Raw genomic sequence first — 24103 nt, 5'->3', positions numbered from 1 at the left:
AAGAGAGCGAAGAAGGGGGCAGCTGCAGGGTTTTGATCCTACGCGCGCTGCGGTGACGTCATCGGTGCCTCGTTTGTGATTGGATGCGCGCCGCTTGTAGGCGCCGCCCCCCCCACGCAAGGCATGCTGGGGGATTGTAGTTCATGGCACGGCGGCCTGTTCAAAGAGGCCTAGCTTTTTGGGCTCCGCTGCGTCCGGCCCCCCCCCAGGTGTCGTAAACCCCCAGGGAGTCTGTTCCCTGGCAGAAACCCTGCTGATTCACTGTTTTAATCTCGGGCCATGCAGTGGGGGTCGTAAACGGACTATCTCGAGCCAGGCCGAGATAACCAGGAGGGCAGCAGGGGGTCATAAAACTGACTTCAGGAAGAAGGGCCAAAAACTGGCTTTACTGGTCTTCATAATAACAAAATGTTCATACATTTATAAGTCCAGAGTTCACATGGGCATATGGGCGACGCCCAACATATGTGTACTATTGAGTATTGACGTGTGTTTCAGAGAGCAGAAGATATGATGACTAGTTGCCTATAAGTATTGTAATGGTACAAAAAGTCAAACTTCAGAGGCAGGTTATCATTTATCCTAACCTTTATTGGAATTTACATCCAAGTTTAGTGGCAGGAATCTGAGGGAAACGGATGTAACAACAAAACTGGACAAGAACATCATTCATTGTGCCACAACCACAACCAAATTCACTCTATCCGGATGGCGAAATTTTTTTTATATTGTTATCTGTTTAGCAGCTAATATAAGCATCAAATAAACTTACCTTAATAATTTGAGATTCAGTTGTTACAGCATTGATCGGTGTTGTCATTACAGTATAAGGGTCTCAAAAAAATCCCGTACAATCCCGTGAGACCACCTCTGCCTCCTGCCGCATCTTCACTTGCCCCCTCCCTCCCCGCTGCATGCGTTGGCATGGCAACGGTAAACAGAACAGGGACGCGAGTGAAACACAACATTACAGTCAAGCACAACAGAGGAGTTTTAAAGGGGACCTATTATGAAAAACACGTTTTTTCTTGTTTTAACATGTATAAAGTGACTTCTATGAGACGTTCAGATTCTGCTCCCGTTGTTACGTAACGACGGGAGCAGAATCCATAGGTCGGCCTCCGCTGCTGAAACCACCCCGACAACCAACTCCGCCGGCTGGAGGTCTGTAGGATGGACGTGGTCTGCACGATGGACGTGGTCTGCAGGATGGACGTGGTCTGCAGGATGGACGTGGTCTGTAGGAGGAACGTGGTCTGCAGGATGGACGTGGTCTGTAGGATGGACGTGGTCTGTAGGATGGGGGTGTGGTCTGCAGGATGGACGTGGTCTGTAGGATGGACGTGGTCTGTAGGATGGACGTGGTCTGTAGGATGGGGGCATGGTCTGTAGGATGGACGTGGTCTGCAGGATGGACGTGGTCTGTAGGATGGACTTGGTCTGCAGGATGGACGTGGTCTCTAGGATGGACGTGGTCTGCAGGATGGACGTGGTCTGTAGGTTGGACGTGGTCTGTAGGATGGGGACGTGGTCTGTAGGATGGACGTGGTCTCTAGGATGGACGTGGTCTGCAGGATGGACGTGGTCTGTAGGTTGGACGTGGTCTGTAGGATGGACGTGGTCTGTAGGATGGACGTGGTCTGTAGGTTGGACGTGGTCTGTAGGGGACGTGGTCTGCAGGATGGACGTGGTCTGTAGGATGGACGTGGTCTGTAGGATGAGGGCGTGTGTACTATTGAGTATTGACGTGTGTTTCAGAGAGCAGAAGATATGATGACTAGTTGCCTATAAGTATTGTAATGGTACAAAAAGTCAAACTTCAGAGGCAGGTTATCATTTATCCTAACCTTTATTGGAATTTACATCCAAGTTTAGTGGCAGGAATCTGAGGGAAACGGATGTAACAACAAAACTGGACAAGAACATCATTCATTGTGCCACAACCACAACCAAATTCACTCTATCCGGATGGCGAAATTTTTTTTATATTGTTATCTGTTTAGCAGCTAATATAAGCATCAAATAAACTTACCTTAATAATTTGAGATTCAGTTGTTACAGCATCGATCGGTGTTGTCATTACAGTATTAGGGTCTCAAAAAAATCCCGTACAATCCCGTGAGACCACCTCTGCCTCCTGCCGCATCTTCACTTGCCCCCTCCCTCCCCGCTGCATGCGTTGGCATGGCAACGGTAAACAGAACAGGGACGCGAGTGAAACACAACATTACAGTCAAGCACAACAGAGGAGTTTTAAAGGGGACCTATTATGAAAAACACGTTTTTTCTTGTTTTAACATGTATAAAGTGACTTCTATGAGACGTTCAGATTCTGCTCCCGTTGTTACGTAACGACGGGAGCAGAATCCATAGGTCGGCCTCCGCTGCTGAAACCACCCCGACAACCAACTCCGCCGGCTGGAGGTCTGTAGGATGGACGTGGTCTGCACGATGGACGTGGTCTGCAGGATGGACGTGGTCTGCAGGATGGACGTGGTCTGTAGGAGGGACGTGGTCTGCAGGATGGACGTGGTCTGTAGGATGGACGTGGTCTGTAGGATGGGGGTGTGGTCTGCAGGATGGACGTGGTCTGTAGGATGGACGTGGTCTGTAGGATGGACGTGGTCTGTAGGATGGGGGCATGGTCTGTAGGATGGACGTGGTCTGCAGGATGGACGTGGTCTGTAGGATGGACGTGGTCTGCAGGATGGACGTGGTCTCTAGGATGGACGTGGTCTGCAGGATGGACGTGGTCTGTAGGTTGGACGTGGTCTGTAGGATGGGGACGTGGTCTGTAGGATGGACGTGGTCTCTAGGATGGACGTGGTCTGCAGGATGGACGTGGTCTGTAGGTTGGACGTGGTCTGTAGGATGGACGTGGTCTGTAGGATGGACGTGGTCTGTAGGTTGGACGTGGTCTGTAGGGGACGTGGTCTGCAGGATGGAAGTGGTCTGTAGGATGGACGTGGTCTGTAGGATGAGGGCGTGTGTACTATTGAGTATTGACGTGTGTTTCAGAGAGCAGAAGATATGATGACTAGTTGCCTATAAGTATTGTAATGGTACAAAAAGTCAAACTTCAGAGGCAGGTTATCATTTATCCTAACCTTTATTGGAATTTACATCCAAGTTTAGTGGCAGGAATCTGAGGGAAACGGATGTAACAACAAAACTGGACAAGAACATCATTCATTGTGCCACAACCACAACCAAATTCACTCTATCCGGATGGCGAAATTTTTTTTATATTGTTATCTGTTTAGCAGCTAATATAAGCATCAAATAAACTTACCTTAATAATTTGAGATTCAGTTGTTACAGCATCGATCGGTGTTGTCATTACAGTATTAGGGTCTCAAAAAAATCCCGTACAATCCCGTGAGACCACCTCTGCCTCCTGCCGCATCTTCACTTGCCCCCTCCCTCCCCGCTGCATGCGTTGGCATGGCAACGGTAAACAGAACAGGGACGCGAGTGAAACACAACATTACAGTCAAGCACAACAGAGGAGTTTTAAAGGGGACCTATTATGAAAAACACGTTTTTTCTTGTTTTAACATGTATAAAGTGACTTCTATGAGACGTTCAGATTCTGCTCCCGTTGTTACGTAACGACGGGAGCAGAATCCATAGGTCGGCCTCCGCTGTTGAAACCACCCCGACAACCAACTCCGCCGGCTGGAGGTCGTTAGGATGGACGTGGTCTGCACGATGGACGTGGTCTGCAGGATGGACGTGGTCTGTAGGATGGGGCGTGGTCTGCAGGATGGACGTGGTCTGTAGGATGGACGTGGTCTGTAGGATGGGGGTGTGGTCTGCAGGATGGACGTGGTCTGTAGGATGGACGTGGTCTGTAGGATGGGGGCATGGTCTGTAGGATGGACGTGGTCTGCAGGATGGACGTGGTCTCTAGGAGGGACGTGGTCTGCAGGATGGACGTGGTCTGTAGGATGGACGTGGTCTGTAGGATGGGGGTGTGGTCTGCAGGATGGACGTGGTCTGTAGGATGGACGTGGTCTGTAGGATGGGGGCATGGTCTGTAGGATGGACGTGGTCTGTAGGATGGACGTGGTCTGCAGGATGGACGTGGTCTGCAGGATGGACGTGGTCTGCAGGATGGGGATGTGGTCTGTAGGATGGGGGCGTGGTCTGTAGGATGGGGGCGTGGTCTACAGGATGGTCTACAGGATGGGGGCGGATGGGCCACCGTCCACCCTCACCCCCACCAGGACCCCTGAACTATCAACTCACCCTCCACCCTCACCCTCCACACTCACTCCCACCCTCTCCCTCCACCCTCACCCTCCACCCTCCACCCTCCACCCTCACCCTCCACCCTCACCCTCTCCCTCCACCCTCACCCTCAGCCCCACCAGGACCCCTGAACTATCAACTCACTCTCCACCCTCCACCCTCACTGTTTACAGATCACTCGGCGCTGGTCACTGTTAATGTTACAATATCACACATGAAACTCTGCTGCGATTAGCTGCGGCTGTTATTGGTCTTTTAAAAAATTATTTATTTCCAAAAAACTTTATTTCTAGTGTGTGTTGTGACTGACTGTAGTCTCCTCTGCTCCATGGGGGCTCACTCGTCAAATCATATTAATCTGACCGAATAATAGTATCATTATTATTATTATATGAGAATGAAAAAATTATTTGTTCTTACATTTAATGTATCATCAGATTATTAATAGCATTTTAATTTAGTCAAAGACATTTGCAAATGTTCCAGAAATGGTGTTTAACATTAGCTAACATCCTATTGGCTAATATCACACACACTCCCGGAAGTGTGTGTGTGGGCTGCAGTTGCATCCCGTCACCACCAGGGTGGCAGTGAGCATACACACTTCACACACACATTTCCATATTTTGACCTCGTGAGGCCCTGTGAGATAAAAGCATGAGGGGCATCAGGGAAGGCTCCTGAGCCACTTTAAAGCATAAAACTTTGCGGGGTACCCAGCAAAATGGCCCCACGAGGATTCAGGGCCCCTAGCCGTGGGTGGGCTACAGGTAGTATGGCCCCACCAAGTGGTATCCGCGAGTGTACAGACACACACACGCACGCACGCACGCACGCACGCACGCACGCACGCACGCACGCACGCACGCACGCACGCACGCACGCACACACACACGCACACACACACACACACACACCCAAGTGTTGTTTCACTATCTTTTAACACTTGTGTAAATCTGTTTAACTTGAATGAGAGAAGTTGTTTGTGTTTATTTTATACATATTTGTCACAGTTGCTGGTTGTAAAGGTCTGTGCTCGGACTCCTTCCTTCACTGTTATTCTGTAACGCTGGTGCGTTACAGAATCAGGTGGTGTCAGGTGGTGCCCCATTTAGATTGATTCAATTTGATAATTGATTTTGATAAGTCATCTTCTTTATTAATTATTAAAAACTATTGTAAGACAGTTTTTAAAAACTCTCTAATAACTGAACCAGCACCCAGATTGTGGCACAACACAGGACAGGAGCCCCGAGGACCAGGGTTGAAGACGCTGTTTTACACGTTTCCCTGCAACACAGCACGAGTAGAAGTGGTGGATTTTTCACCCCATAACTTTTATTTGATCACATCTGAGAGAAATGACTCAGAAAATTTAGTTTGATGATAAAAAACAACTTAATCTGAAGAAAATGTCATCGTACAAGAAACTGATATAAAGCTTAACGCTTCAGTAAAATACAGTAACTGGTTAGAAAGTCTGAATGCATATGATGTTCCTGCCCCCCCGACCTCCCCCACGTCCCCGGACCGTGTGCAGCAGTGGCTGCTTGTAACTGTCACGGTGGTGTTAAAGTGAAAAGCCACAGCTCACGACGTGGAGGCTGCAGAGCAGGAACCCACACAGCTGCAGGAAAACCCCTGTGATTGGCTGTCAGCAGTTTTGATGAGTCCTAATAACCACAGAGAGCAGATTCACATCTGCTGCTGTTCAACCCCTGCAGGAAGTCTTTTCTCTGCCTTCTGGGGCTCAAATGGCTGTTAACACATGTAACCTGAAGACAAGTAGAGATAAAAGTGCAACAACAAGCTTGTTTTTCACTTTATTGATGATAATATTGATTAAACGTGAATCAGATTCCAAACTGTGCACATACAGAATATGAAAAAGGACATGAAGGAGAAATAAATGCTATTAAAAGATAAATATCACCAAGACGGTTAATCATTTGTGTATAACAAGAGTATAAATGATGTGATGAGTGAGATTATCAGAGAAACCAGTCAGCATGTGTTCAGTTGGTGGACGGCCCCTTGTTCCTGAGGACCATGAGCAGAGAGAGTCCACAGCAGTACAGCAGACTCTTCAGGGTCAGCACTGTGTACAGCAGGCAGAGCAGCTTCACCCTGCACTCAGACTGGAAGATCTCTGAACCTGGATCTGCTGGAGCTGGAACCCCTGAACATGGATCTGCTGGAGCTGGAACCCCTGAACCTGGATCTGCTGGAGCTGGAACCCCTGAACCTGGATCTGCTGGAGCTGGCAGGTCTGCTGGCTCTCTCTCTGGAGGACAGGGGGCTGCTGGAGCTGGAAGCTCTGAAACAGAGAAGGAAGATGTTGGGAGTTGCAGGGACAAATGTCCGTCCTCTGCTGTCTTTGACAGCGTCTCCACGTGAAGCTGAGTCTCTGCTGAACACAGTCACCGAGCCTCCGTCACCTTGTGTCTGGGCCTCCACCGTGCCGCCCTCGTGCTTGACGTAGCAGCTGTATCTGTACGTGTCCTGATGGAGGCGGTGGACCACCATGATGGAGGCGCTGCGTCCCGGCTCTCTGAGCTCCACCTGCTCTCCCTCGGCAGGGGGGACGTCCTCCAGCGGGCCGTTCTTCTTCTGTCTTTTCCAGGAGAACCGGACCCCAGGAGGAAACATGGCTGAGGCCACACACAGCAGGGAGCTGCCCCCCCCCAGGTGGACTCTGGATGCTGCTGGGTACACGCTCACCACGGGCTTCACTACCTGCTCATCTGAAGTTGGACACAGACACATTCACACAGTCAGCAGCAGCTTCCAGCATTCAGCCTGATCCTGGAAACCACGTGGACTCTGATCACTAAACACTCATCAATGCAGCTACAAAACTGAGGCCAACACGTGTTTCTGCAGAGGTCTGCACCCCTGATGATCCTTCACCTGCCGTTGGTGGTCAACACCTCCCGGCAGGAGATTCAATCCTAACTTTTAACTCTTAACTGCTCAACCACATCAAAGCAATATACAGTTCTGGACTTTGGACTTCTTCAGGGCAGGAGAGCTATTGCATCATGTTGGAAAAGTCTGGATCCTCCTACATTGAGAATGTGGATAAGGAGCTTTCTAACTGTATTGGACTGGAAAGACTAACGTACATTGATAAGGGAAAACGGAAAGACTTTGTCTAACTCTGGGAACCATATATGAACATTATGACGGAGGAAAGTGCAAGATTTACCTGAAAACAAATATTCTGGAGAATCTTTTTTTATTTATTTTATTTTATTTTTAAATTTTATATATCATTTATTTATTTTATTTTTCCTCCCAATTAGTTAATCCAATATAAATATTTACCTTTTTATTGAGAATGGTACACGTTAAATGTATGCGTCTGTAATGTATGTGTAATTTTGTATGGTTGAATACATTTAAAAAACGACAATAAACATATCGTGGAAAAAAAACAACCAAACTCTTAACTCCTGAAGAAGCCAGAAGGGTCGTCATTTTACCAACATTGTCCTTCTTCTAACATCTTCAGTTCATTTTTGTTCAACAACAACAACAAACACAGACAGAGACATGATCCATCTCTGAATATGTGTGAGTGCAGGTGAGGGAGAGGGATGAACCAGTTCTATTTATGACTCTAAAACAATGTTGTGGCTACAGCCGCTGGTCCACGTCTGTCCTCTGTGGGAGACGGGAATCTGGAATATACAATCTTGTTTATGTAATAATTGCTCGGGGGTCGTGTTCTGGTCTCTGGAAACATCCTGGAGACACTTCTTTTGTAATAGACGCTTTAGACATAAAAGTGATTGAATTATATTTTACTGCTGGACTAATCACTGTTTTAAAAGATGTATCTGTATTTTTAAACATTTTTGGCTGGACTCAGATCACAGAACATTAATATCAAACATTATTGTTTAATGTCTAATAAAATTTACATGCACAGTTTAATATGTATTTTTTTTTTATTTCTTCTTGTTCCAGGATCTTTGTTTTCATGGTTTTATTTAGTTTTATATTTTATGCTCCATGTTTTATCTCTGAAACTGTCCGAGTCCTAATTTGAACTGTTCTGACTCTGAAACCAACTCCATCTGTAGGAAAATAAAATCTTTACTCTGATGTTTTTTAGTCTAATCACGAAAAACACGTTTGTGTGTCTGATCCTCTCAACAACATTCACATATTAACAGTTAAACCAAACTTTATCAATATAAATGAATCATTGAAATCCAATCTAATACATAAAAATCAGGTTTGATAACATTAATGGAGATGTTTAAATATATGAATCATTTAAACTTTAGAATGAAAAACAAAATACAAATATATTCACTCAGTCATTTATACCTTCTCTGAAATTGTTGATTAAATATTTATTTCAAACTGTCCATAAATGTGTTATTTATTTTAATTTCACTTATTCATCTTTTGATTTCTTAATTTAATACTTTGCTAAAATCTTTTTCTGGTTGACTGAATAAAAAGGCGACTGACTGAGAATAAAGATGAGTTCTTCTCTTCCACGTGAACTAAGCAGCTACTTTATTCAGTCCAACTGCTGAACTTAATAACGTTCTGAGTGAATATATTTGCAGTTCCATCTTTCCAGGAACGTTCCTAAATCCAGCTGTAAATCACTATTAAATTGTATTTGAGCTCAAAGTCGTCTTGTGTTCAAAGAGCAGCAGATGCTCCAGAATTACTGAGATGATCAAACATCAATATTTGTAACATCTCTGATATTTGCAGAAATAAAGAACACGTTTAGTTGTTGGGAGACATTTAAACATGTTTCCAGAAATGATGGAGCTTCTCTTCTGTAGCAACGGCTGCATGATGAGTTCTCTACTAAACATGAACAAACTAACATGGAAAGTCTGAAGCAGCTCAAACTGACTTTAAACACATTTTCAACTTCTACAATCAAACAACTGAAGGAAGAGAAATGTTGCTTCTTACCGGTTACATACAGTTTACTTCCAGGTCCAAAGATGTCGTACAGGTTTCCTCCCCCGGTGAGAAAGACTCGTACAAAAACCTGTCAGCCGTTGAACGCCCAGACTGTAATTGTTGCCACGGCAACAGCTTATTTCCTCTGTCAGAGCTGCTCTCCAGAGGGAGGAAATATGGACATAATTTAGTTGTTGTGGCTGTTTAAAGTTCCCTGTAATACTGATGTTACACAGAATTAAACTTCTACGAAACCCAAACTATTATGGGATTCAGATCTGAAACTGTGTTTGACATCTGTTCAGCTGGAGGTTTTTGTTCAGGCTGCAGGGATCTTTTCTCACTGTGGGCGTCTGACTTCCAACACATGCAGTAGTAGGTGGCTGAATGATCCAGTTTAACTCTGTTTAGCTTCAATAAACAACCGTTATGTGTACGTTCAGCTGAGAAATCTGCTTCCTGAGGATGATTGTAGTCTGAATCAATTCCACCGCTGTAAATACGTAGAATGACTCTGAAAGTTTCCATTTCTTTTTTCTGAAACCAGAATATCCGGTCCCAATCACACTGATCAGTTCCACAGCTGAAGGAGACACTTTGTCCAACTCTCCTGGTCAGTGTTACATCGTCCTGAACCAGCTCTGCTGCCATGGCAACCAGCGCTGCAGAGACACAGACAGACAGGTGAAGGTCAGTGTGACGGTGTTTGTTCCAGGTGGAGTTTGGGGGCTCCTGATTGGCTGGAAACACTCACCTGAACACAGACAGCACAGAGCAGCAGCTGGGAGGAAAAGCATTTTGGTCCGTGGTGTTTCCTCTGGTGAACCTGGGGAGAAGTGGAGCTCTGATGCAGCCCAGACCCAACAAGGACGAGCTGTGAGACCAGAGCAGGAAAAGCTGCTTTCTAGCAGCTCCTGGAAACTCCCATCAGCCCCTGCAGACCACAGAGAAGCTGCTGCTGCTGATTGACAGCTCGGTCTGGGTCACATGATGCAGAAGCACTAAAACCTTCATGTTCCCACAAACACATGCAGGTTGGTTCTGAGTTTAGTATCACAGACTGTTATCTGTGGTTGGACAGCTGTGGAGGAAATACACAACTGCTACTACACACAGCTGCCCACGATAGATTTTAACCAGAAATATTACTAGTTGTATAAACATGCAATGAGCATCTTATGGTTGTAAACAGTTGTAAATGTAAACAAACATGTCTACACTCTTACTGGATTATGTTGATGAATCATTAAAACTTTGAACAGCAGACACGTTACCGTGGGACTTCTGCAGGTCTGGATCCAGACCTTAGTGGTCAGTAGAGGAACTGCAGGTCTGGATCCAGATGGGTGGTGGGTCAAAGCTGTTGTTACTCACTTATACTTATTTAAAACTAAATACCGGTACCTGAAAATTTCAATCAGCAAAGCAGATTATGCTATTTAAAACGGGTTTTTAAAGCAATCTTGTAGCTGTAGAAGGACCTGAGAGTTTCCACCTCCTGGAAAGAAATCATGAAATCACCAGTTTTGGAAGACCATCGGCCCATCTGTCATCAATCCATCAATCTGTCCATCCATCCATCCATCCATCCATCCATCCATCCATCCGTTACATAAACTGTGGGTTATTGTCCAAGGGGAAAAAAAATGGCTGGATTTACTAAAGCAGATTAAGGTATTTTATTGACAAAAAAATAAAAGAAACTCGGACGTCCAACAAATTAAACTAAGAAAAGAAACTGAGGAAAAAAATATGCACACTGATATATACACCATCTCTGTTCAGCAGCAACCTCCAAACTCAGTAACCCAAAAACAAAATCCCTGGTGGCCAGAGGCCTCTAACTGCTAAGCCCCTCCCTCTGGACCAATTCATAATTAATTGGAAATCAAATAAAAGTAAACAACTAAAGCTGCAAGCAGCGATGAACAGGCCCTCGCACCCTTGTGCACATTCAGGCTGCAGTGGAAGCGCTTGTATGACTCTGTTGTGCCACACTGTGAGAAAGTGAGCAACCCCTCCCCTTCTCACCTGACTTTTTTTTAATGTGTGTGGCAGAGTGGAGGATTGGGCGTGGTCTGCGGGGGAGCAGCACACAGGTGTGCCTGGTTCTGCTGATTGTGGCACACCTGGGTCCAATCAACCTCTCCACCCTGCCTGGGTTTATAAACAGCAGCTGCATACCGGAAGAGGGTCTGCTGATTTGGGATAGCTTGTTGCGAGGCTATGCCCCATGTGCCATTTTTGAAGACTATTGTTTTTGCCTTCCCCTGTATGTCTTTGTGCTTTTTTACAATAAAAAGCCTTATTTTTTGGCATTCTACGCTCTGCAAGGTTCTTTTTACACCTCATCACCAAGCTCCAGTTTTGCCTTGTCCCCTTTTACGTGGGGAGGCCGCTGGTTCCTCACACACACGTAGGGGCCGCTGGGGGCTGCTGTTTCAGTTATCAAGAGTTATTAATTATTATTAATAATTAATAAAGTAGATTATTTATCAAATTGAATTATTCAGAATGATTTAATTATTCGGGGCACCACCTGGGCTTAACCAGGAAAATGATAACTTTTAACAGCAAAATAAGTCTCAAAAATAGGGATTATTCTGCAGAGTATTACATTTTACTATTATCTCTACATTATAACCATTGAAGGCCATTACCAGTTCGGTTCTAACTCTGTCAATCCAGCACTGTGACAAAATATGTGCAAACAACACAAACGACTTCTCTCATTAAAATCATTCAGAATGTATTTACATCGAGGTGTCAAGCAGGTGGAAAAGCGACACCATTGAATAAATCCTGACCGGAAACTACATTAAAACATAAAACACTACCATAAGGAAAACAGGAATAAAACGTTAACTGCATGAAGGAAAAGAGATCAAAACAATAAACACGTGATACATATCTTCCGGTCATCTGTGTCTCAAAACAACGTGACTGCACGTGGCCGGCAAGATGGCTGCGCCCCGTCAAACCATGTGCAATGAGACGGATGACGGTGCGGTATTTAAACCCATGGATAACTGGCGAAAATGGCGCCACAAAATTAGCAAACAATAATGCTGGTAGTTGCCGGCGTTACACAGTAATATACATATGGTAACCAAACATTAAACGCAAATTTAGCTCTGAACCGCTCTAAATTAAACTGATCGCCCAGAACCATAAACCTCTCGCCTCTTCTCCTCCGAATTGGGAAGCTGCGGGCTCTTTCGGATGCTGATCGAGTTCTGCCGGGGGTTTCAGTCCGAGACGGCCCTTCGGCTCGGCTCTGATCCCACCGCCGATCGTTTCTGACGGGGATTCTCCAGTAGCGGGCGGCTCCTCAGTCCCTCTCCTGCTTCCAACTCTGAAAAGAAAAGACAGTCTTGCAACGTGCAACAGCCGTGCCGATCCTTCCCGCCACGGAGCCTCTTGAAGCGGCCTCCAGGTGCGGGACAGTCCACTGTAATCAGGGCCACTCCCGTTTCATCACCGAGGTGCAGGCTTCATGGACGCAGGAGGATCTGGCTTCTCGGGATGATGTGGACATGCTGCCGGAGGATCGGATCCTCCTGGCGAAATAACTCAAACAGAGAAAAGGTTAGTAGGAGCGAGAGCCGGCAGCGCCGCAGCGCTCCGGGGCCGCAGGAGACCGCTACGGATCTTCAGGCAGGATGATCCGAGGCCGGCGTGTCCTGCGGTCTGTTCCGACATGACTTTGGCACGAAGCCAAGCTGGAGCGCGAGGGGATGCAGAGATGATGAAGAGCAGAAGAGAAGAGATTTGAAGAAAGAAGGCGAGCCTTTTCGTTCCGCGGGCTGCGGTAACATCATCAGCGCCTGGCCAGTGATTGGACGCACGCCCTTCAGGCGCCGCCCCCAAGGCACACTGGTCTTTGTAGTTTTTCACAAAGCAGCCGTTTTAAGAGGCATTCGAAGCTGGTCCCAGACTGAAGATTGAGCCAACTTTAAAGTCGATTTCACATATTCACCAAATGTTCAATAACAGTCCACAGTTCGCATGGGCACATGACGGTGGTCCAACATCTTGCATGTAGATTCTTCAGGCCTGGACATTTAAAGGCTGACACCATCCACGACTCTCTATATCAAACCATTCAAAAGTTATGGCAGAAAATAGGGACTATCAAATATGGACCAATCAGAAGAAGGGGCGGGGCTAATTTGCACCAATTTTGTTCAAGGTATCAAAACCGAGTACGGTGACACCACCCACAAGTCTTTATGTCAAACGATTCAAAAGCTATGGCAGAAAGTAGGAACTATCACATATGGACCAATCAGATGAAGGGGGGGAGCGCTTTTTGGCGTCTATCGTCGCCACGGTAATGCTTTTGACTGAGAAAAGTTATGTGCATCGTCACATTTTGATGTATAACACACCTGGGTGTGTCCAAGACCACCACTGGAACAGGGACAGGCTGGGGTGCGTCCAAGACCACCATGGGAACAAGGACAGGCTGGGGTGGGGGGGTAACGACAGGAGCAGAATCCATAGGTCGGCCTGCGCTGCTCAAACCACGCCCACAACCAACTCCGCCGGCTGGAGCTTCCGCCATTGTTCAGAAGCGGTGACTGTTTCCACAGCAAGGGACACCTTTTGCATCGACATTTACCCTCATAAAAGGATCAGTGCCCACAGTACGGACCCGGCAACTGCACACGAGTCAGCGGTAAGTGACGTTAATTCTTTATGTTATCGGTATTTGTCTACAAGTATGATCTTTGCATGGGCTAAGTATTTCGCTCCGGAGCACCGGGGCGCCTCACTGGACCGGACCCGTGAGCGGCTCCGGCGTCTCCAGTGTTACTTAACGGAGCCACTCACTCGTTAGGTAACACTGGAGCTCTATTAGTAATACATTTTTCTTCTGTTCATGGTTTCAGATCTTCCAAGCAATGCACCTGAAGCTGTTCAACAACACCTTCAGAAGACACGTGTGAGATACATGATTATATTGCATTGAGAGACATGATTATTTTGGTTGAAACTGGTTTACCCCCATATTATTTAATTTGAGACATTTGAGACATTATTGTATTTTATTTTATTTAGATTAGGATGTGTTTACATGATTCTGAAAACTGTAATTTTATTGTGGAACATGATTCATTCACTTAAGCTGTGAAACAGTTTATCATTCCTGGTAATGCACTGAAATGACTGAGTGACACTCATTTTAGACAGGCAGTCGTTTGGGCAGCTAAATTGGCACATGTGTGTGGCACAGGGGTCCTAATTCTCAGAATGAGACCAGAGTTTAAACAGAGTGCATCCAGGGGCGTCGCCAGGTGTAATCCCTTATGGGTTCTGAGCCCAAAGGGGCCCCCGCGTAGCGGAGGCCAAAACTGCGTGCGCGTGCACACGCGCAAAATTTTTGGGATCTTACGGGTCGGATCGGTTAACTTTGCATGACTTTAAGTCGTTTAGAAACAGATTGACAGCCACAAGCAGCTTCAATGATTATAACAAAAAAGACCATTCCAGATCAGCAGATGAATGCATAGCACAGGATAATAATAACTGCAGGGTGGTGAATAGTGCAACAGGGCAAAGCTCTGTGTATTCCCCTATTCAATTTTAGACAATATAAGGAGTAAAAACTGAATGAGAAACGAGAAAGCCAAAGAAAGTGTCATGACAACAATTATAATTATTATCCTCCTCATTTTATTGCTGCATTCAGCAAAATACCAATGACCTCCAAGTTCCAACTCACTGCATCATATAGGGCTAAACAAACATCCATCTCAGACTGGTACTTATACAAAATGGCAAAATAAATAAATACAATAAATAAGAAAAAACACATGACTGACCAACATAGCAGCATATAAATAAAATTCACATTAAACATTCCCAACTCAGTCCCAATACAAAGACATACTCAATAAAATTACAATAAAAGAACTTAAGGTGCCATTACAATGGCTTTTTCTATCTTTTCGTTTCTGTGCTCCTGATTTCTTCTGTTTTGTTTTAACCTCCGCCAGTGGCAGAGCGTGGGTTTCACAGAGGGGGCGGAGCATTCTCAATGGGCCCTTATGATAATTATTTTACTATTACAACAACTTAAAGATAACGGACACCTCATCATACCCAGCAAACAACACAAATGCTCACGTTTACTGAGCCAAGCAAGCCTAGGTGCCACAAACCAGTTCACACACACACACACACACACACACACACACACACGCCACGCAGCCTGACAGCCGTCAATCTGAGCGCGTCGCTGTCCTTGGTGCTGGTGTGACCGTGACTCACAGGGTCTGAGCCAAACCATCTTTAATATAACTTAAAACATAAAATGTAAACTACAATTACACAATCTATTCAGATAGAATATAGACACAATTGTCTATAAGGCCATTAATGAGACCTATAAATAGAAAATAGACACGGCGGTCTAAACACAACAAAACGCATAGCCTATTAAAAATGTATCAACTGCACACAATATGCATTCAAATAGAAAAATAGACTCGGCGGTCTATTACAGTTGACAACAACACAAGCTACATTAAGGTGGTCAAGGCAATAACAACATTCTGATCATTATTTATGTGCTCACCGATTGCTGTCTCTGCGCTTGTTTGCCGCTGCACCAATTCAAGACTCCGAACTCCAGAACATCATCCTCGGCTCCAACAATATATTCCAAGTAACGTGGAAAACAATGTAACGGCCGCTACAGCTAACACTAGCCTCCTCATCAGCCACCGGCGCCGCTGCAAAATATGAGGAGAGCGGCGGACAGGAAGCAACTAGCCTCTCCTTTCTCTCTTTTACCTTTCTTTTTAACGATCCAGACTGGTGCTTTTTCTTCTCCTTTTTTCCTCTTTCAGAGTTCCCTCCAAAATGCCGCAGTCTCACATACAAGACGAGTTAGTTCAAATGTAAAAAAACGAAACAAGTTAAGTTCCAGCCAATCAGGTTGGCTCACAGCCCTGATGCGTTCAGGACAGTAGTAAAGTAAGAATTAACCTACACTGGCCGCACAATGCACATTTTATCGTTATTATAACCTACAAATTTTACGATTATATATGAACGTATCACACAAAACGGGGCCCTCTCATTGGGCCCCCCTGAACGTGTGGGCCCTGGGGCGACCGCCCCCTTGCCCCGCTACGGTCCTCAGCTGCAGGCACAGAGAGCACGTAATGCCAAAATAAAAGCCTCGAGCGAGTCGAGCCTCGTCGTGAGGGGAGGCGGCGGCCCCTTAGGGCAGAGGGGGGGCCCTCTACTTTGAAATGTTGTTGACATTGGGTTTTTATAACCCGGAAACCCGCGCCAGCGTCGCTAGTGAGTGCATCTGATGTCTAAATGAGCCTGTGTTCGTGTTTTCAGGTGAGCAATGAAGAGATAATGTGTAGAAATGTTATGTAGAAGATGTTAAATGAAGGTAAACTGTGCAGAGTAACTGTGCTGCGAATGTGTGTGTGGAATGCATGTTTGTGGACACAGTAATTCTAACCTGTTGATATACTTACTGCAATGTCAAGTGGAAGTAGAAAACCTCATCTGTAGCCAGGGATGAATGCAGGGTGAATGCCATGTGTGTGAAACGGTTTGATTATAGTTATATTTAAACAGAGTAATGTAATGCAGACTGATACATTTCGTTTTTGTGGTTAAAGAGTATTGTTTTTGGTAACGTTTGAAAAGCATGGTGAAGATTATTTTATTTTGTTTACAATGTGAAAACGTTTTATGGTTACAGTAATGTGACATCTGATTTGGTGAAATGAGGGATAATTTGATAACTGGTGATATATTTGACAAAAGAGAGTTGTGATGATATAGTGTTTAAAAGTGAGAATATTGATTGACTGTTGCTATTTTGAAATATGAATCTGATGCACCTTTATTGTTTGTGATGATTGATAATTTTGATAACTGATAATTCTGATATGTTTATTGATAAATGGTGATTTTGGTTATTGATTATTGCTAATTTCAGAATGAGACCAGAGTTTAAACAGAGTGCATCTGATGTCTAAATGAGCCTGTGTTCGTGTTTTCAGATTAAACCACCTTAAAAATCCCTACGCCTTGGAAAATTATTCCTTTTATTCCAAGTGTGTAACAAATTTGGCGAGCCAGCCCCGGAGTGGAGTAGTGCCTTAATGTGGATGAGACTGCTGGACGCTGGAGTGAAAATGGCACTGGAAGAATTGCAAGACCAGTTGGGTGAGAAGTTACTGGACCTGACTGTGGAGCAACTGAAGAGAGTGTGCATAGAAGTGAAGGTGTCAGCAGAAAAAGAAACAAAGAGGAACGTACTGCTCCGTCTTATAAACAAATCTATTGATAGTGTAATTGAGGAAGAAGAGTCAGAGGTATCGGAAGAGTATCTAAAGAGGCTGTTAAAATTAACAGAAGAGGAGAAAGGACATGAACCAGAAAGTGAAATGGACAGAGAAGCTGCAGAACTTGCTAGTCTCAAAAAAAATATGCAAGCCTTCAGTTGAGTTTTCAGTCATCTACACAACAACTCAGTGAAGAAATAAAACGTCTGAGTGCAAAAGTAGAGAAAAAGAAAACAAGTCAGCCTGAAACTCGGCAACATGTGGTGCAGCAGCCACCTGTAAACAGACTGCCTGAAGTGACAATAAGGAGAGAATTCAGGATTCATGGACAGATTGGGGAGAGGGGTCAAAAAGAAAAGCTCTCATTCACAAACCTGATGCACCAAATTGATATGGGCCTGAGCAAGGGACACTGTGAAGCTGAAATTACTGAAGCTGTAGTAAAAGCCATCAGCCCAGGCCTCAGCATTAGGGACATGTTGGAAATTAAAAGTGACCTCACTCTCCCCCAGCTAAAAACTATCCTCAAAGGTCATTTCAAGGAAGAGAGTTCCACTGACCTGTACCACCGGCTGGTGAGTATCACGCAGGACAGCCGTGAGTCCCCACAAAACTTTCTCTTTAGAGCAATGGAGTTAAAGGAGAGATTACTGCTTGCTGCTAAGGAACCAGGGACGGATGAACGATACAGCCCAGATCTCATACACCGCAGATTCCTGAGGTCGGTCAGCACAGGGCTCATCAGTGACAATATCAAATTTCAACTAAAGACTTTTCTTGATGATATGACAGTCACAGATGAAATCCTTGTTGAAAAGATGAATGAAGCAGCCAGTGCTGATTTAGAACGACAGAACAAGATGAAGAAGAATACAAGCAGTAAAGTAACAAAAGTACACGAGATGCAAACTGAAGTGGGAATTCATCAGCAGAGTCATGATGACGAAGACGCTCGTTCAGAGGTCAAAGGTCACTCCACTGCCACACAACACACCAAAGGGCGTAAAGCAGCAGCAGTAACGACAAGTCAGAAGGACGCTGAACTGTATGAAGTAGTAAAGCAGCTGAAACAAGAAGTGGAAGAAATGAGGAAAAGCATGCAGCGGTCACAAGCAGCTCCCACTCCCCGTACACCCAGATGGAAGAGAGGATGTAAAGTCTGTCAAGACAATGGGGTGGGTGATCGCTGTGAACACTGTTTCAAGTGTGGCCAATCCGGTCATGTATCGAGGGGCTGCAGAGGACCATGGAAGCCAGCAGGAAACCCTGAAGAGGCAACCATCTCAGGCCACACTGTCACACCACAAAATGCACCCTCCCTAAGTCAATGTGAACGGAGTGAAGATGTGCATAAGCTGCTGTGTGAAAGGATCAGACAGCTAGAGGACATGGAGTCATCTGAGCCAGAGCTATGGGGGTCAGTAGAAGAGGAAGGCGCCGCCTACGTGAGTCACATTTCCACGCAGCGCCATTCAAAGTTGCTGAGTCTCATTGGGAAGAAATGTTTAGTTGACTGCTCCTTTAATGGAGTGAAAACACAAGCTATTTGGGACACCGGGTCGCAGGTGAGCATGATGAGTGAAAAATGGAGAAGAAATCACCTGCCACACTCAACCGTGCGCAGCATCGAAGAACTCCTAGGCTCAGGCACAGTGCTGGGAAAGGCAGTGAACCAGACAGCCATACCCTTCACAGGCTGGGTGGAAGTGAAGTTCCAGCTTAAATCAGGTGACACCTTGAACCCAGAACTCCATGTACCTGTACTCATTGCCCGTGACCCAAAAGTTCCAGCAGAGCCAATAATTGGCTACAATGTGATTGAAGAGCTAGTAAAGTGTGGAATGGAGAAACAGCCTGATGTCACCACCAAAGCGTTATGTGAAGCTTTCTCTATTGACTGTAGCAGAGTAGAAGTGCTGACCCAGCTACTCAAAACCAGTGACATGGACACCAAAGAAGGAGTGGTCAGACTTGGACGACGTCATGCAGTGATACGAGCAGGCCAGACAAAGGAGGTCAAGTGCTGTGTACGAACAGGCCACCTGTCCACCAAACAGGAAGTAGTGTTCGAGCCTGATGAGAATCCAAACTGGCCGGATGGTCTGAATATCAGCGAATCCATTATTAGCCTGCAGAGAGGAACATGGTCCAAAGTCCCCATTCCGGTGACAAACGACACCTGTCATGACATCATGCTCAACCCACGCACAGTATTGGGCCAGGTACAGAGGATCAAAGCCATCTATCCTGCAGAAGCGAGACCAGTCGATGTGAAACAAAATACAGGGGAAGTGATGATGGAAAAGACTACGCTGACACAGATGGACGAGAAGAGAGGTGAAATGGCTGTGGTGCAACAGGATGGATGCGGCTGGGACCCCCCAGTGCCCGTGGACCACTTGTCACCAGAGAAGCAACAGATGGTGAAACAACTGCTGAGGGAGGAGTGCCGTGCGTTTGCTCAAAATGATGATGATGTGGGGAGCATCCCCTCCCTCCAGCTTAAGATCCGGCTAAACGACACCACCCCGGTCAAGCGCACATACACCTCAGTGCCCAAGCCATTACACAAAGAAGTCAAGGAGTATCTGGAAGATTTATTGAACAAAGGATGGATAAAGAAATCCAGGTCTCCATACTCCTCGCCCATAGTCTGTGTACGTAAGAAGGATGGCAGCCTTCGTCTATGCTGTGATTATCGGGAGCTAAACCGGAAGTCCATCCCTGACCGACACCCCATCCCCCGTGTTCAAGACATGCTGAACAGCCTAACAGGAAGTGCATGGTTCTCTGTACTCGATCAGGGGAAGGCATACCACCAGGGCTACCTAGAAGAGAGCAGTCAGCCACTCACTGCTTTTATTACACCCTGGGGCCTATATGAATGGGTGCGGATCCCCTTTGGACTGTCCTCAGCCCCAGCAGAATTTCAACGCAGCATGGAAGAATGCTTAGTGGGACTCAGGGACGAGTCATGCCAACCCTATTTGGACGACAATCTGGTGCACAGCCGCACATTCCAGGGCCACCTGCAAGATCTGCGAGCAGTCCTACAGCGCTACCAACAACATGGGGTCAAGCTGACACCACGGAAGTGCGACGTGTTCAAAGATCGTGTGAAGTTTCTGGGCAAGATTGTATCAAAAGAAGGCTACACGATGGACCCGACTGAGTTGGCACCAGTGCAAGCCCTGAAGGACAGGACACCGGCAACAGTGGGAGACCTAAGAAAGCTAATGGGATTTTTATCCTACTACAGACAGTACATTCCCAACTTCTCCCGCATTGCCAAGCCACTGTATAGCCTGCTAGCGGTGGAGAGGACATCAGAAGGGAAGCCGAAGGGAAAAGGAAAGAACAAGACAGGAGGACGGAAGAAATCAGATCAGGCACCATCCAGTAAGTCCATCACATGGACGGCAGAGCATCAAGAGGTACTGTGTAAACTGATTGACTTCCTCTTACATCCACCCATCCTGGGCTACCCACAGTTTGAAAAACCATTCATAATGCACTGTGATGCCTCACAAGAAGGATTGGGTGCCGTACTGTACCAGAGACAGCAAGACAAGCTTGTTGTCATCGCATATGGTTCCAGAACCCTGACAGAGCCTGAGAGAAATTACCATCTACATTCAGGAAAGCTTGAATTCTTAGCCATGAAATGGGCGATATGTGAACGTTTTAGAGAATATCTCTATTATGCACCATCTTTTGTCGTCTACACAGATAACAACCCGTTGACGTATGTCCTAACAACAGCCAAGCTGAATGCAACGACACATCGCTGGGTGGCAGAGCTGGCGGACTTCTGCATTCTGCATTCGCTATCGTCCAGGAAAGCTCAACGGAGATGCAGACGGCCTGTCACGAATGCCACTAGACATGGATAAGTACATGCAAGAATGCTCACAGGAAATGCAGCCAGAAGTAATAACCAGTGTCACGCATGCAGTATCCATCCAGGTGCAAGAGCAACAACCATGGCTGTGCCCACTGACTATCGCCACAGCATGTGCAGAGGAAGAGGATCGAGTGTCATCTGCAGTCACAGAGATCTCCCCCAGAGAGATGAAACAGGCACAAGAGGAAGACCCAGTCATTAAAAGAGTAAGAGAATGTGTCATGACTAAACAGTGGCCCACTGTAAAGCGTCAAGAACACCAAGATGATGTGGCAGCACTACTGAGGGAGAAGAGCAGACTGTTCTTGGATGAAGACGGCGTCCTGTTCAGAAAGACAGCCACCCGATCTCAGCTAGTGCTTCCCAGTAAGTTCTACCCACTAATATACAGAGAGCTGCATGAAGAAATGGGGCACCTCGGTGTGGAACGGACCATGCACCTGGCCCGCAACCGCTTCTACTGGCCACACATGCAACGCGACATCGAACATTACATCACCAAGGTCTGCAGCTGCATCAAGAGTAAGCGACCCAATCGGCCAACCAGAGCACCAATGAAGAGTATAGTCACTACGTATCCTTTTGAACTGGTGTCAATTGACTATCTCCACCTGGAGACATCTAAGGGAGGATACGAGTACATTTTAGTGGTCATGGACAACTATACTCGCTTTGCTCAGGCATATGCATGCAAGAACAAATCAGCGAAGACTGCTGCTGAGAAGATCTTCGGTGACTTCGTGCTCAAGTTTGGATTTTTTCATAAATTACACCATGATCAGGGCCGTGAGTTCCAAAACAAGCTGTTTGCCAACATGGAGGCATACTGTGATGTCAAGGGCTCGAGGACCACCCCATACCACCCGCAGGGGAATGGCCAGACGGAGAGATTTAATAAAACGTTGCTCTCCATGCTGCGAAACCTGACAGAAGAAAGAAAAGCTGACTGGAAGAGCTCACTGGCGAAGGTCGTTCATGCCTATAACTGTACGCGCAGTGAAGCTACTGGTTATGCGCCATATTATCTTCTGTTCGGCCGAAACCCCAGGCTCCCTGTGGACATTATGTTTGGTCTCAAGCCAAGTGACCAGAGCGCATCACACAGCGAATATGCTGCCAAGTGGAGAAAACGCATGGAAGAAGCATACCGCTTGGCCTCAGAGACGGCACAAGGAGAGAGAGACCGAGCAAAAGAGCGTTATGACCAGAAGAGCTTTGGAGCAGAGTTATATCCAGGATGCAGAGTCCTCGTACGCAACATGTCTGAGAGAGGGGGTCCCGGGAAGCTGAGATCCTTCTGGGAGGACCAGGTCCATGTCGTGACTGAGAGAAAACACCAAGACAGTCCGGTCTATGAGGTGAAACCAGAGAGAGGCTCAGGTCGCACAAGAGTCCTCCACAGAAACATGCTCCTGCCTTGTGACTTTCTCCCAGTCGAACAGAGCCAACCAGAGAAACCTAAAACAACAAAGAGCAAGTCCAGAACCAAGCACAGAGACAAACGTCAAGTCAAAGCCCAGCTACAAGATCAGCAAAACAGCTCTGAGGATGAAGAGGATAACTGGAGAGTCATCAGCGCTCCATCAGCAAGGAAATATGGCCAGGTCAGCGGGGACTTGAGAGCTGAAGCTGAAGAATTCGTGCCACAGCCGGTGACAGCTGATCCAGAGCCTGATCTGGAAGAGGAAGAACAGCGCCAGGGCGCAGAGGAGGATGACGGGTTGGAGCCAGAGGCCGACCGTGATGAACCAGAGGGAGTGGAGCCGGATGGGGAGAATGCGGAAGCAGCAGATCCAGAGGCTGGAGAGTCGGATGAAGCAGATGACAGCGATCCAGAGCCATCGAGTGCTGAAACCAGAAAGTATCCTTTCAGACACAGACACCCCAGTAAGACACTCACCTATGACTCATTGGGACAGCCCAGCATCACTCCTAGACATAAGTAAAGTTGAGATTACACTCCAGTTTAATAATTAGTTTGCATATTTTTCTTGAATTTAAGTAAGAGCACAAGTGAAATGAATAGTTAGTATGTGAATTTGTTTTGTTTTGAATGCCAGACACTTACATTCAGTGACATTTTGGATATATGTGTTGAGTATATGATAATACAACATAAAGTGTTGGTCACTACTGAGTTTTTAGTACAGGAAAAAGGTCATAACCTTTCAGTCTGGGTTACACATTTCCCGCTTCTGAGCGGAGAACAAAAGCAGATATACATAGTGCACGATGGTATCAGCTTGAACACAGCCTACATGGAACTGGGAGATACATGTGATGTGAACTACTGACTTTGAGCAGGACTGTATCCCTGATGACTGACTCCTGAGATCTGCAACTATTACTCATCTGTTGGAGACACAAGTGTTCTGAAACATTCGAAATGTCAAGATGACATTTGTTTTGTAGGGGAGAGTGTGAGATACATGATTATATTGCATTGAGAGACATGATTATTTTGGTTGAAACTGGTTTACCCCCATATTATTTAATTTGAGACATTTGAGACATTATTGTATTTTATTTTATTTAGATTAGGATGTGTTTACATGATTCTGAAAACTGTAATTTTATTGTGGAACATGATTCATTCACTTAAGCTGTGAAACAGTTTATCATTCCTGGTAATGCACTGAAATGACTGAGTGACACTCATTTTAGACAGGCAGTCGTTTGG

General features: G+C 46.0%; 1 protein-coding gene across 1 annotated transcript; it reads right to left on the bottom strand.

The window, feature by feature from the left end:
* Positions 1-6198: 6198 nt before the first annotated feature.
* LOC133451811 (immunoglobulin lambda-1 light chain-like) lies at positions 6199-10163 on the bottom strand. Its single transcript, XM_061730954.1, has 5 exons — positions 9950-10163; positions 9540-9857; positions 9205-9252; positions 6693-6998; positions 6199-6532 (listed from the first exon to the last, which is right to left on the bottom strand). The coding sequence occupies exons 1-5, from the start codon at positions 9990-9992 to the stop codon at positions 6270-6272; spliced, it is 978 nt and encodes a 325-aa protein (XP_061586938.1). The 5' UTR covers positions 9993-10163; the 3' UTR covers positions 6199-6269.
* Between the last annotated feature and the right edge of the window lie 13940 nt (positions 10164-24103).

This window comes from Cololabis saira, chromosome 10, assembly GCF_033807715.1.
Source record: "Cololabis saira isolate AMF1-May2022 chromosome 10, fColSai1.1, whole genome shotgun sequence".
Lineage (NCBI taxonomy): Eukaryota > Metazoa > Chordata > Actinopteri > Beloniformes > Belonidae > Cololabis > Cololabis saira.
Note: the sequence above shows the minus strand (reverse complement) of the source record. Positions and strands in the feature narration are given on the sequence as shown.